General features: G+C 45.1%; 1 protein-coding gene across 2 annotated transcripts in view; it reads left to right on the forward strand.

Moving 5' to 3' along the window:
• The window catches only part of LOC127001583 (uncharacterized), a 99,885-nt gene that overhangs the window by 80,607 nt on the left and 5,230 nt on the right, over positions 1-14,048 (forward strand). For both annotated transcript variants that reach the window (XM_050866367.1, XM_050866368.1), the window contains exon 3: positions 7,356-8,419. In XM_050866367.1, coding sequence (XP_050722324.1) covers positions 8,098-8,419 — 322 coding nt within the window. In that variant the 5' untranslated portion in view covers positions 7,356-8,097. The remainder of the gene's footprint in view (positions 1-7,355; positions 8,420-14,048) is intronic.

Consider the following 14,048-nt stretch of genomic DNA (forward strand, 5'->3'; position numbering starts at 1 on the left):
GAGGAGGAGGAGGAGGAGGGGGAAGACGGAGCCACATACCTTAAAATTGACAGAGTAAAAAAAGGAGATGGACGGACAAAGAGAGGAAGAGGAGAAGAAGGAGTAAGAGAAAGAATTTAAGAGAGGAAATGGATGGAAGATAAAAGTGGCGAAAGAAACGTAAAAAGAAAATAGGTATATAAGAAAGGAAGGAGGATAATAAAACAAAGACAAAGGGAGAAGAGAGGAGGAGGAGGAGGGGGGGCTAGAGACGAGGAGGAATAAGGAGATCTATGCCTCAAGATCAACGGGAGGAAATGAAGAAGAGCAGGAAATAATCACAAGAGGAGGAGGAGGAGAAGGAGGTGGAGGAGGAGAGCAAGAAAAAACGAGTTCAAAAGCAGGAAAAAGAAAAAAAGTAGAAGGTTGAAAAAGAAGAGGTAAAGGAGGAAGAGGAAGAAGAGGAGGAGGAGGAGGAGGAGGAGGAAGTAGATGACGTGTGAAGAAATATAGGAAGGAGAAAGAAAGAACACACACACACACACACACACACACACACACACACACACACACACACACACACACATACATTGACAAATATAAGTTAGCACGTGTCTAGGGATATTTTTCACGGCGCGGAACCAAGAAAGAGAAATAGCACGAGAGAATATTTATGAATCAGTTAATATTCAATCTCAAGCTTATTTCCAGAGGGTAAGATTTTTTTTCATGATGTAATAGAAAAGTGAAATAGTGCAAACGAACTAGTAAGTATACGTAGGCTAAACATTTGAGAGAGAGAGAGAGAGAGAGAGAGAGAGAGAGAGAGAGAGAGAGAGAGAGAGAGAGAGAGAGAGAGAGAGAGAGAAATAGTGTAGCTGTATTACTGCCACAGGAAAGGTGTAAAGAGATTGTTTTTTTTTTTTTTTTTTTTTTGTGTGTGTGTGTGTGTGTGTGTGTGTGTGTGTGTGACAATAAATATTCTAGGTCTTTCTTTTATCTTTCTCTGGTCTTTGCGTCTTTCTCGTTTTTCTTTTTCTTTTTTATGCTGTCTGCTAATCAGTTTTCTTCCTTCTGTGTCTTGTTTGTTCGTGCGTTCGTGTTTGTCTTTCCGGCTCTCTCTCTCTCTCTCCCTCTCCTCCCTCTCCCTCTCCCTCTCCCTCTCTTCCCCTCCCCTCCCCCCTCACCCTCCATGTATCAGTTCGCGTGTCAGTCTCATGGTTTTTGCTCCTCTTTCCCAATAACTCGCTGGCATTCCTCCTGCATGTTTAGTCGACCACTCAACAGTAAGTGCTCCCGAGGTAGGTATTTAAGAACACATTTAAAGACCCTTGTGTAGCTTGTGTGGCGGGTAGGGGGCGGTGCGTGGGAGAGAGAGAGAGAGAGAGAGAGAGAGAGAGAGAGAGAGAGAGAGAGAGAGAGAGAGAGAGAGAGAGAGAGAGAGAGAGAGAGAGAGAGAGAGAGAGAAAAGACAAACGACAGCTAGAAACACAGACAAACACAGAAAGATAAACAAATTGAAATTAGATGATTGTTAGATAGTACAAAGAGAAGAGAGAGAGAGAGAGAGAGAGAGAGAGAGAGAGAGAGAGAGAGAGAGAGAGAGAGAGAGAGAGAGAGAGAGAGAGAGAAATTGTAACTTCTCTCTTTAAGGGGGAGCAAAAGGTAAGCAAGAATGTTACCCAAGACTCAACGCGCTAATGGATGCCAGCTGACGAGGGAGGGAGGGAGAGGCGAGGGCGAGGAGAGGGGAAAACAACCGGGCGAAAGGAGAGTGTTATGACAGTGCGTTGGGGGGTGTCACTGCGCTGGGAGGGGGTGCAAGGGCGGGAGAGAAGGAGGGAGAGGTGGAAGGGAAGAAGAGGGAAAGGGGATAGGGAGGGAAAGGGAGTAAAGGGAGAGGGGAAACGGAGGAAGAGGGAGAGGGGAAAGGGAGAAGGAAAAGGGAGAGGGGAAATGGAGGAAAAGGGAGAGGGGAAAGGCAGGTAGAGGGAGAGGGGAAAGGGATGTAGAGGGAGAGGAGAAAGGGAGGAAGAGGGAGAGGGGAAAGGGAAGAAAAGGGAAAAGGAGAAAGAGGGAAAGGAGAAAGGGAGGAAAAGGGAGAGGTGGAAGGAAGGAAGATGGAGAAAAAGAAACAGGTGGAGTGAGAGCATTATGGAGAGAGAGAGAGAGAGAGAGAGAGAGAGAGAGAGAGAGAGAGAGAGAGAGAGAGAGAGAGAGAGAGAGAGAGAGAGAGAGAGAGAGAGAGAGAGAGAGAAGTGTCACAACTGTCATATTGGGTAAGCTTATGAGTGGGGAGGTTCTTAAACAGGGAGGTAGATGTGTTTTCTTTACTCCGTGTCATCCCTGCAAATAGCTATAAATGTGGCAGTATTTTGGGTCACTTGTTAAGATCGGGAGTTGGAAGAGGAAGAGAGGAGGAGGAGGAGAAGGAGGAGAAGGACGGGAGGCATTTTGTACGAGTAAGATTATTGAAAGTAAAGTGTTAATGCATCGTGGGTGTGGGTGTGTGGGTGGGTGAGTGTTTGAAAATTTGAATAACTTTTTTTCTCTTTCTTTTCCCTTGAACCCTTACTAGATACTTTCTACACCAAAGTATCCAACATGGCTAGAACATCCTCCTTCTCATATGTTTATTTTCTTTTATGTTAAGTATGAATATATGCTGATTTTAAAGTGAGTGAATGAGTGTTGAAGTTACTTAAATTAACCGCCCCCCCCCCCCCTCTCCCCCTCACACACACACACACACACACACACACACACACACCGCTCACGTGATGGGTGACGCCTTCGTGGTCTTTACACGCTAAAAGATTTATCCGTTGACAAAGCAGTTATTGTGATCCCTTGCACAAAGGGATGGTTGTGTGTGGGCAGATTATGCAAGGTTCGGTTTTCACCGGAACTTAGAAGTTATCTTTACATTGGGCCTCACGCGAATCATGCTTTATAGTCTTTGTGCTCCTATTACAGAAAGTATATGAAGCTCCCGACCAGCCTCAGTCCTGTCCTAACCAGCCTCGTGTCAAGTAGTGACTAGCGCTGTCTCTTGTGGCTGTGCTTTCTTTCCTTTGTTCTGCTGCCCTCTGTGTGCTTCCTCGGGCAGTCTGAGGCTGTGCTTTCGCTTGCTGTTCTGTGAGACCCTGCTTCTGTACTGTGGTGATCCTGTTACCCGCTGCTGTGTCCTGCTACCCGCTAAGTGTTAATCTAGTATTGCTTGCTCTGTCTTTGTCTCTGCCTTGGTTTTTCTTGCTCGCCGCTCTGTCCAACACCAACACTACACCTCTTCCCTCACATCAGTCACACATACTTCCACCAGGAGTAGCTACCCATTTCTTATATTGAATCCCCTTCGTATCAATAGTTTACTAAGCGAGCACCTGTTTGCACTCAAAACATGACCGCCAACACCATAGGTACATTCAAGAAGAGGTTGGACATATTCATGGATAGTAAAGTGAGGTTGGGTTAGGCTAACAGGTGCTGCCTTGTACAGGCCAACCGGCTTCTGGCAGACTCCTTACGTTCTTGTGTGCTTATGTACAAAGAAGCATGACCAAAATTTTTCAAGATCTTAGGAGCTTACAATGCAAGAAATACTTAAAAATTGCATTCTTTACATTCTTTTCAATGACATAGACAGTGAGGTGATTATATTAAACTTTTTTAAATGGGTTAAGGGGATTAATAAGGATGATTCAGGTGATGTAATTATATTAAAATCAACTGCAAGAAGATACAACAGCGGGTATGAATTAGATAAATTCATGTTCAGAGTGCAAACAGGAAAAGAATAACTAGCAGAGTGGTGGATGAGTGGAACAAACTGAGCAGACGTGCAGCTGTGGCAAACGTGGTCGAAAGATGTAAATGAAGATCAGGCATATTTATAGACGGGGAGGGAAGTTGATGAATTACCGACCCTCAGGAGCTGACTTGAATAAGCCCTCTGTCTGCCCGCTTACAGTCTCCTTATATCCTTGTGTAAACTTTCTGAGAGGCTATGAGAGAGAGAGAGAGAGAGAGAGAGAGAGAGAGAGAGAGAGAGAGAGAGAGAGAGAGAGAGAGAGAGAGAGAGAGAGAGAGAGAGAGAGAGAGAGAGAGAGAAACACGAACAATGCATGAGAAAAAAAGTATTCCCCTAAGCAAGTGAGTCCACGTAGTTAGCTGAAACAGGAAAAAGAAACGAGAATGATGAGGAAACTTCTTTGACGGTGCAAAGTTATCGAGGAAAAAATACAGTTTCTGCTGACGTCGGCAAGAGTAGGAGGAGGAGGAGGAGGAGGAGGAGGAGGAGGAGGAGGAGGAGGAGGAGGAGGAGGAGCAGGAGCAGGAGGAGGAAGAGGAAGAAAAAAAATGAAATATGATAGACTACTCCAGCCTATGTATTTCTCTCAAAGCTTTTTCGTTATTCTTTTGTTCTGTTATTTCTTCTCTTTTTTCATATTCTTCTTTATCTTTTCTTCATCTTTTCTTCATATTCTTTCTCTTCATCTTTGTCTTCTTCATTTTATCCTCTTCTTCTTTCCTTTTCCTTTCTTATTGCCAGTCATATATATTTTTTTCAGCCCTCTCCCTTCTCTTTGCATGCCGATTTATAACGCTTCGCCTCTCGTGTGACGTGCGAGAGAGAGAGAGAGAGAGAGAGAGAGAGAGAGAGAGAGAGAGAGAGAGAGAGAGAGAGAGAGAGAGAGAGAGAGAGAAGCTCCACCGTGACGTAACTCTGCGTGCCTGCGAGAGGAAGTGAGATACACACGCATCCACTTGTCACTATTAAGAACGTATTAGCAGCGGCGTGGGGGAAGCATTGTCCTCGTAAATAGTCTCCGTTGTGACCTCCATTTGTCTCGCCTGCCTGCCTGTGTGTCTTCGGGCCGTGCAAGATCTTGGGGGCCGTGTGTGTGAGTCGGTGCGGGAAAGCTAAGTCGGTTCTCGTCCCTGCATGATCATCGCCTCTTACTCGTATGACGCTGATGGTGACTTGGTTTCAGTGAGTCTGGAGAGCTCTTAAGACAGGGCTGTGTATAGACTTGGTGGATTTTTTGTTTTGTTTTTACAGTAAAGGAAGCAGCTCAAGGGGAAAAGGGGAAAATGAGATAAACAAAAACGCCAATCACTGCCCCTAGAGTTTAGAAGAGTGACCAAAAGAGAGGTCAATGTATATATATGACTGGGTTTCGTGTGCCTCCGTCTGTCTGGTTGTCTAGCTATTTGTCTGTCTCTCTGTTTTTTTTTCTCTCTCCCTCTCGCTCTCCCTCCTTCTCCCACTTTCCTTAATGAACTGTTACCTTCACCCTTCACCCTCCCTCCCTCTCTCCCCCCCTCTGTCCCCCTCCCTCCCTCCCTCTCTCCCCCCCTCTGTCCCCCTCCCTCCCTCCCTCTCTCCCTCCCTCCCCCATCACAATCTTGAGCACACCCAAGATAGCAATTACCTTCGTTTTAATGACTGAATGAACCCTTGGTCTGGCGCTGCCCTTAATAGCAAAAATCTTCCCATCCAATTATCGCGGCTCCTCACGCTCTCCTTCCCCCTAATCGATGGTCCGCCCGCTGCAGCAAAGAGGCGGTGGGCTCCTTCTTTGGGCGGCACTCTAGGCTCGGACGGGCGGGCAGGCCGGCAGCACCATCTTGAGGGGTGGTGGAAACGTGTGTGTATAGGTGTGATCATATTGGAGTGCCCGGTTGTTGTTTTTGTTTTGTTTTTCGCCCTCTTTTTTTTTCTTATTTCTTAATGTTCTTGTTCTTGTTTTTGTTTTTCTTGTTGTTGTTGTTATTGTTGTTGTTCTTTTTGTTTCTCTTCTTGTTTTCTTCTTCCTGTTCCTCTCGTCTTCTCCTCCTCCTCCTCCTCCTCTTTTTCCTTCTTCTTTTTCTTCTTTTTCCTCATCTTTTTTGTTCTTCTTTCTTTGTTTTCTCATTTTTTTCTGTATGGCGGGGTATAAGACTTTATTCTCACTCTCTTATTCTCTCTCCTCCTGCTCCGCCTCCTCCTCCTCCTCCTCCTCCTCCTCCTCCTCCTCCTCCTCCTTTCCTCCTCCTCCTTTCCTCCTCCTCCTCCTCCTCCTCCTCCTCCTCTGCCTCCTCCTCCTCCGGGCATCGTGTAAGTACAGTTTAATCAGGGTTGGTGTCACCGAGCTCACTCTTTCCTCCTCCCCGCCCCGCGCTGTCCTGGCCTGGCCTGCTCGTCGATAATCCTTTGTCACCTGTTTTGTTCTCATGGCTAGCTCATCTTTATCTTACCTTCTTCTATTTCTTATGCTTCTTCCTCCTCTTTTTCTTTTTCCTTCCACTTTTCTTCCTCCTCTTCTATTTCTCCTTTCTCTTTTATTTCTGCTTTTTCATCTTCAGTTTCATCACCATTATCATCATCATCACATTGTTATTATTATTATCACTATTATTATTATTATTATTATTATTATTATTATTATTATTATTATTATTATTATTATTATTATTATTATTATTATTATTATTATTATTTTTATTATTATTATTATTATTATTATTATTATTATTATTATTATTATTATTATTATTATTATTATTATTATTATTCGTATGTCATGTTTCATCACTCCGTGTGTGTGTGTGTGTGTGTGTGTGTGTGTGTGTGTGTGTGTGTATGTGTGTGTGTGCGCGCGCGCGCGCCCACGTTAGTTAATATTCATTTCGTCCCCTTTCCTTGTCAATTATAACGTCCCTAATCATTGTTGCGATGAGCAAGGTTATTCATTGTATATTAATTAGCTACATTCGAAATATCACTCGCCTTTGCCTGTTTTACTTGTCTCATTATATTTTTTGTCTTATTCTTTTTTTACATTGACTTCAGAGACGCTCATGAGCTGTTATCATTATTACTTTTCAGCTGCTCGTATGGATTTATTTTCTCTTTTTTCCTCGTTGTTTTTATACGCGTCAGTAATCGCTACTCCGCTGTCATTATTATCACTTCGTCTGTACCTACGAATTTTCTCCCTGTTTTTTCGTTGTTGTTTTTTCTAGGGTTTTTTTTCTATCTATCAATGAACGCTCACTGGTTATTAGCATTATAAATATGAGTGTCTGAATTTTTTCTTGTCCTCGTTTTCTTTTTTCTTTTCAATATAGGAAACAGGCCAAGGAAAAACATGGTCACGTGAGAAAAAAATGAGGACAGGCATTTGAGAGTAGGGAAGGAGTTGTTGTTGGCGATACGCTGCTTCAGTCCACTTTTCGATTTACATAGACGTCAGGTGCACTGTCACCAACACTGAATGCTGCAAGTTACAGGACATCTTACAACACACTGATATTTGTAACAGAAGAAAGAGTAATATTATTTGCTATAGGTTTGGAGATTCCTGCTTCAACTTCCTTTTTATCTTTTTCAGAGGCTTCCGTCAGACAGCGTGAGGCAGCAAGAAGGTTTGGCCACCGGGGACGCCGCAGCTGGTAGAGGAAAAAGCGTCTGACGGGAGTACCTGCGTCCCGACGCCTCTCACTCCCCCCTGGCGCTCTGTGCACTGCTGGGAGGCGGGCAGGCGGTGCAAGTCTCTCAATGGGAAAAACGGAAACAGACTGTTCAAAGTAGCGGCAAGAAAGAAAGGCCTTCCATTACCGCGAGTGACTGAGCGTCAGCACAATACAAGAAAAAATTGTTCGTTTCTGCAAAAGTTGGTTTTCTTGATTATTAAAAAGAAAAATATTTCTCACAAACACGTACGCAATGAACTTTACAGAAGAAGGAAGTGCCTCACCATTCCATTAGGAACCCGAAGAGAAATAAAAGAAAAAAAAAATACATTTTTTTCACCATTCCCCACGTAACGTAAAATAACAGTGGGTTAAACTTTGGAGAATCAAATACAAAGCTTCTATAAAACTCAAAGAAAAAGCTTTATCCACATACATACAAACTTCATCACCCGAGAAGTGTGTTCGAGTGTGTGTGGTGGTGTGGTGTGTGGAGCTCGCCTCCGTGTGCGTCAAGAACCCATTCAGCGTGGGGAGAGAATGACAGAGGCCGCGCGAGAGGGAAGACAGCGCTCTCACCGCCCTCACTCTCCGCCTGACTTCACTTGAATACGCGTCCCGCATCTTTTGACCCCGTAACGTTACACACGAGCGGGCAGGATGAAGGTCGACCAAGGCCGAGACGCCAGTGTCGGACGCCTCAGCGAATCCAAGCCTCCTCGAGCGTGCAGTCTTCGCTCTGACAACCCCGAGGTGGCTTACTCAACACATGGGTACATAAAGCCTTCCCCAGCCAGACCCTGCGAGCAGAGAGCCTCCCGGGGTGCTGCCTCCCTCACTGCCTTATCCAGGTCGCCGCAGTACCAGTGTGGGACGACCCCAGACCCCCCAACCACCCAGGGAACGACCCACAGGCAGACCTGCTTCAGCTGGCTGCAAGTCTTTGTGACGCTACTCACCGTGCTGCCCAGCATGGCCAAAGGTGAGAGAGAGAGAGAGAGAGAGAGAGAGAGAGAGAGAGAGAGAGAGAGAGAGAGAGAGAGAGAGAGAGAGGGGGGGGGGGGGAACACACACACACACACACACACACACACACACACACACACACACACACACACATACACACACACACACACACTCACAGGTTCACAGATTGTCCAATAAAAAGAAAGAGACAAACAGACGTGTACAAACAAAGACAGACAAAGACAGAATAGCGAAGTGTAGTTGAGTTCCCCAGACACACATTCACAGGACGAGACTGAAACGAATGGACGGATAAAAAGGAGGGCGAGGAAAAGAACGGAGTGGGTAATTTTGCACGCGTAATAGGTTCGTTAGTAAAGTTAATTAGCCCGAAGCAAGATAACGAAGAACTCATAACCTCGGCCGGACGCTAAAGAAGTCATGGCGTGGCAACCCTAAATGCCAAACACACACACACACACACACACACACACACACACACACAGACACACACACATACAGTCACTCACGCAATCAGGGCCAGAACAAGGAATGGTGGAGAGAGGGGGAAGGGAGTGGATGGAACATGACTCCGATATAGACAGAGAGGGAACAAGAGGAGGAGGAGGAGGAGGAAGATGGGACGAGGAAGGTAAGATGGGAGCAAGGGAAGCTGGAGGGGGGCCGGGGAGCAGAACACGACTGATATTCCCTCCCTTTAAAGGTGAATGGAAATCTGGGTTATAGGAGAGAGTTGAGCCTCCATACATTCTCCTCGCTGGCCATGTACGCAGATAGATTAAAAGATGGATTTATTGAAGAGATAGGACGCGAACATCACAGAAAAGGAATAAGGGAAAGTAGACGTGGGTGTGTAGTTCATATCATGAGTAAAACTGATAATTGATGAACCAAAGTAAAAGAGTGGGCCACCATGAATTGTAGAAGTCAGGGCTACGTGGAGAGATAAAATTATTACTTTTCCCGAACTAGGATGGCGTACAGTACCATCAGAGAGAGAGAGAGAGAGAGAGAGAGAGAGAGAATATTAGCCCGTTCCCTGAGTCTACCCGTTGTGCAAGAAAGAGACTGCTGTGCCTTGAGGTCGCCGAGTGTAACTTCTCTCCGCGAAGTAAGAATAGAAAAAAGAAAGTCCCTCGTATCGTAAACAGCGCCGTGGCCCGGACCGTCGCCCTCTGAGTTACACGGAAAAAAAAAAGGGAGGAGGAGGATAAAAGAAGAAAACACATTCATATGCATGCGAAATATTGTGTAGCTTCGTATATGCTTTTGTGTATTTCATCTCCCATCGTTATTATTAATTATATCTGCTCGTACATATTTATTCTATCTGTTCGTACAATATGGCGCAAATAGCCTAAAAATTTAAGTGATGTGGACCATAAGAAAGGCGAAAAACAGTGTAGCCTTTTTTTAGTTAGTGGTAATTGTCATATTTTCGTAATACTGGACATCTTTTTTTTTTTTTAATTAAGAGAGGGCATTTAATAAAGCCGTATATTTGTGTGTGTGTGTGTGTGTGTGTGTGTGTGTGTGTGTGTGTGTGTGTGTGTGTGTGAGGATCCATTCTGGGGGGAACTTTTATTCTGATAACTTTTGTGCTCTTTACCAATGTTCCTCAAACTTTCCCCGCAGTGGCCCAGTTTTTTTTTTTTTTTTTTTTTGTAAGCATTGCCCCCGCGACCTATTTCCACGTCCTTTTAAGTAGGAGGAAAGGGAGGGTGGCATGAGGGAGAGAAAGGGAAGGGAAGAGAAAGCAGCAGGAGGGAGAGAAAGGGAAGGATAGAGAGAAAGGGAAGGGAAAGCAGCAGGAGGGAGAGATAGGGAAGGGTGGAGAAAGCAGCAGGAGGGAGAGAAAGGGAAGGGTAGAGAAAGCAGCAGGAGGGAGAGAAAGGGAAGAGAAAGCAGCAGGAGGGAGAGAAAGGGAAGGGAAAGCAGCAGGAGGGAGAGAAAGGGAAGGGTAGAGAAAGCAGCAGGAGGAAGAATAAAGGGAAGGGAAAGCAGCAGGAGGGAGAGAAAGGGAAGGGTAGAGAAAGCAGCAGGAGGGAGAGAAAGGGAAGGGAAAGCAGCAGGAGGGAGAGAAAGGAGAGAGTGGAATGGAAAACGGCCGAACAGAGAGAGAGAGAGAGAGAGAGAGAGAGAGAGAGAGAGAGAGAGAGAGAGAAAGAGACGGCTCAACCTGCAGCCTGTTAGCAGATGGAGGCTCGGAAGCTGTCCCCGCATGCAGCAGCGACGTGAGCCTGACGAGTGCAGAACATGTCCCTACCAGACCTCCTCCTCCCGCCCGGAACCACCCCCGCGACAATTATCTCCCTGTACATATCCCCGTGCCAGATACCTCCCAACCCTCCCCGCCCCCCTCCCTCCTCCTTATTTATTCACCACCAAATTTGGAACTAATCAACCCGGGGCAAATAATGTAACAAACGAGGAAATATAACGTAACGTAGCCCCGTGTACTTTATTAATAACAAATCATGTCTGGGTTTCTTTCGTTATCGTGGCAGGCCTGTCCAATATACATCCAGGAAGTAAAATATCCACAGAGTAATAGATCCTGGAGTTAATCTGTCAGGGGGGAAATGTCCGCAGGTAAATATGACCAGTGCCCGAGTCTGATGGAAGCAAGGGGGGGGGGGGGGGGGGAACCGTGTAAAGTCACAGTGCAGTTGGCGAGAGGCTGACGACGAGAGGCAAAATTCTAGGCGGGAGAACCACGGACCAGCTAGACTGATTGTTATGAGAGAGAGAGAGAGAGAGAGAGAGAGAGAGAGAGAGAGAGAGAGAGAGAGAGAGAGAGAGAGCTTGCTGTGATCTCCAAGAAGACAGATCGTGATAGTTTGCCAGCGTGTGAGGGATGAGGGCTTGCAAGAGTGAGTCAGTGGGCGTGATTCAGGGCACAGGGAGGAGTTGATGGTGGTGAGGGCGAGTGGCGCTTCCAGGGGTGACTGGGAAAGAAGAAAACGGGGTGAGGGAGAAAGAAGAGGTCCATCATAAAAAGGAAGGGAGGGAGGGAAGGGGATAAGGACGAAAGGATGCATGGAAGTATAAAGAGTGTGAGGGAGGGAGAAAATAAAGGAGTAAGGTAAATCCGGGAAGGAAGAATGCGTAGAGTGGTAAGAAGAGAGAGAAAGGGGGAAGGAAGGGAAGTTGAGAGGGATGAAGACAGGAAGGAAAATGGAGAGAGGAAGGGAAGAGAAGAGGGAGAGAGATAGAGGAATGAGGAAGTAAACGGGGTAAGGGGGGGGGAGAGGGTGCCAGGTGCCGCGGGGTGGTGAGGGGGGGAGGGCAATGGCGGCAGGCAAGGGGTGATGGGTTGGGAGCGTGCTGCGGATGACGGTCGCCCAGCGCAAAGGGAAAACACTCCAACCAGCATGAGGAAGGGACAGAAAGGGACACCCGCAGTACGTAGCGCCATTGTATATATTGCTCCGCTAAGACTGACCAAAAAGAAAAGTGAAATGAAAGTAAATATATATGTAGATAGATATAGTTAAATTGAGGGATTGCAATATAGAGAAATAGATAGATAGGTTGATAAATACGAGTGGATAGACACATATGGGAAGCTATATGAATAAATAAATAAATAATAGATAAATGTGTATAAATATAGATGGCTGGATGGATGAATACATAGATAGATAAACAGATGGATAGATAAATACATATAGATTTATTGGTTGACTGTTAGATATGCAAGCTAATATGAATCAATAAGGGGAGAGAGAGAGAGAGAGATTTACATAGATTTACATAGAAAATCAGACCACACAGACCCCATGGTCCAGACTTGGTGGTCTGTCCTTAAACCTAAGTGATTTTACATTAATCAGAAGACTCCAAAACGTTGCATTTCTACTCTAGTTGATATTAAGTTGAAGGAAGTGACGGTCGAGCTTATTTTTGAAGGAGTCAATCGTGTTACACTGGACCACTGACGGTGGAAGCTTATTCCATTCTCGCACTACAACGTTGGTGAAGAAAAATTTGGTGCAGTCTGAATTTACTTGTCTACATCTGAGTTTTACGCCATTGTTCCTCGTGCGCAAAGTGTCATCGATCATAAACAATGTTGATCTGTCTACATTCGTGAAACCATTAAGTATTTTAAAACATTCGATCAGTTTTCCTCGGAGGCGACGTTTCTCAAGAGAGAACATGTTAAGGGTAGAAAGCCTTTCTTCGTAGGATTTGTTGCGCAAGGAAGGGATCATTTTCGTTGCCCGACGCTGAACACCTTCTAATTTAGCTATATCCTTTGCATGGTGGGGAGACCAAAACTGTACCGCATATTCCAAGTGGGGTCTGACTAAACTGTTGTAGAGCGGGAGTATTACATCTTTATTCTTGAATACAAAGTTTCTTTTAATGAAGCCCAACATTCTGTTCGCTTTATTTGCTGCATCGATGCATTGCTGTGAGAATTTGAGGTTTGACGCGATTTTGACCCCCAAGTCTTTGACGCATTGAACGCTTTTAAGTTTAACGCCGCGCATTTCGTATTCGAACTTCTTATTCCTCGTTCCAACTTGAAGGACTTGGCACTTGTCTACGTTAAAGGGCATCTCCCATCTATCCGACCAAGCTGAAATTTTGTGCAAATCCTCTTGGAGGCTTTGCCTGTCTTCGTCAGTGAGAACCGAGTTGCCAATCTTTGTGTCGTCTGCAAATTTACTAATGCGGTTATTAAGTCCAACATCCACGTCGTTGATGTAAATAATGAAGAGCACTGGGCCAAGGACCGAGCCCTGTGGGACGCCACTAGTGACAGGCGCCCACTCTGAGTTAAATCCGTCAATCACTACTCTTTGTTGTCTGTTGCTCAACCAATTCGCGATCCATTGGTTTACTTGACCGTCAATACCTATTTGCTTTAATTTGTAAAGTAATTTATGATGCGGGACTTTATCAAACGCTTTCTGGAAATCAAGATAGACTACGTCCAGTGATTTGGTTATGTCATAAACAGTGAAGAGGTCGTTATAAAAGGTTAATAGGTTTGATAGGCAGGATCTTTTGTTTCGGAAGCCATGTTGTGAGTCCCTAATCAATGAGTGGCTTTCAAGGTAATTCACAATTTTGTCTCTAATTATGCCCTCAAGTAGCTTACCTACAACCGAAGTTAGACTAATGGGCCTGTAATTACCTGGTACTTTTTTGTCTCCTTTCTTGAAAATCGGTGTCACGTTAGCCTTTTTCCAATCTGAAGGGACGATGCCTTGTCGCAAGGACATATTGAATACGGTTGTGAGGGAGGAGAGTATTTCGCTCTTTGTTTCTTTCAGCAGAGTTGGATATACTTTGTCAGGTCCAGGACTTTTATTTGTTTTAAGTGAATGGAGAGCTTTAAGGACTTCATCGGTTGTTATTTCAAAATTAGGCAATGCACGCTCGAGATTTACAATAGTACTGGTGTTGGTGGTAGCGAGAGGAAGACTGTTAGTATTAAACACCGAGGAAAAGTAATTGTTTAAGAGGTTTGCAATGTGTTGGCTGTCAGTCACTAGTGCACCGTCGCTGTTTGTTAAAGGTCCAATACCACTTTTGATCGCCTTTCTGTTGTTTATGTAACTGAAGAAAGATTTCGGATTATTTTTACAGTTGGCTGCAATATTTTCTTC

Source organism: Eriocheir sinensis, chromosome 21 (assembly GCF_024679095.1).
Source record: "Eriocheir sinensis breed Jianghai 21 chromosome 21, ASM2467909v1, whole genome shotgun sequence".
NCBI lineage: Eukaryota > Metazoa > Arthropoda > Malacostraca > Decapoda > Varunidae > Eriocheir > Eriocheir sinensis.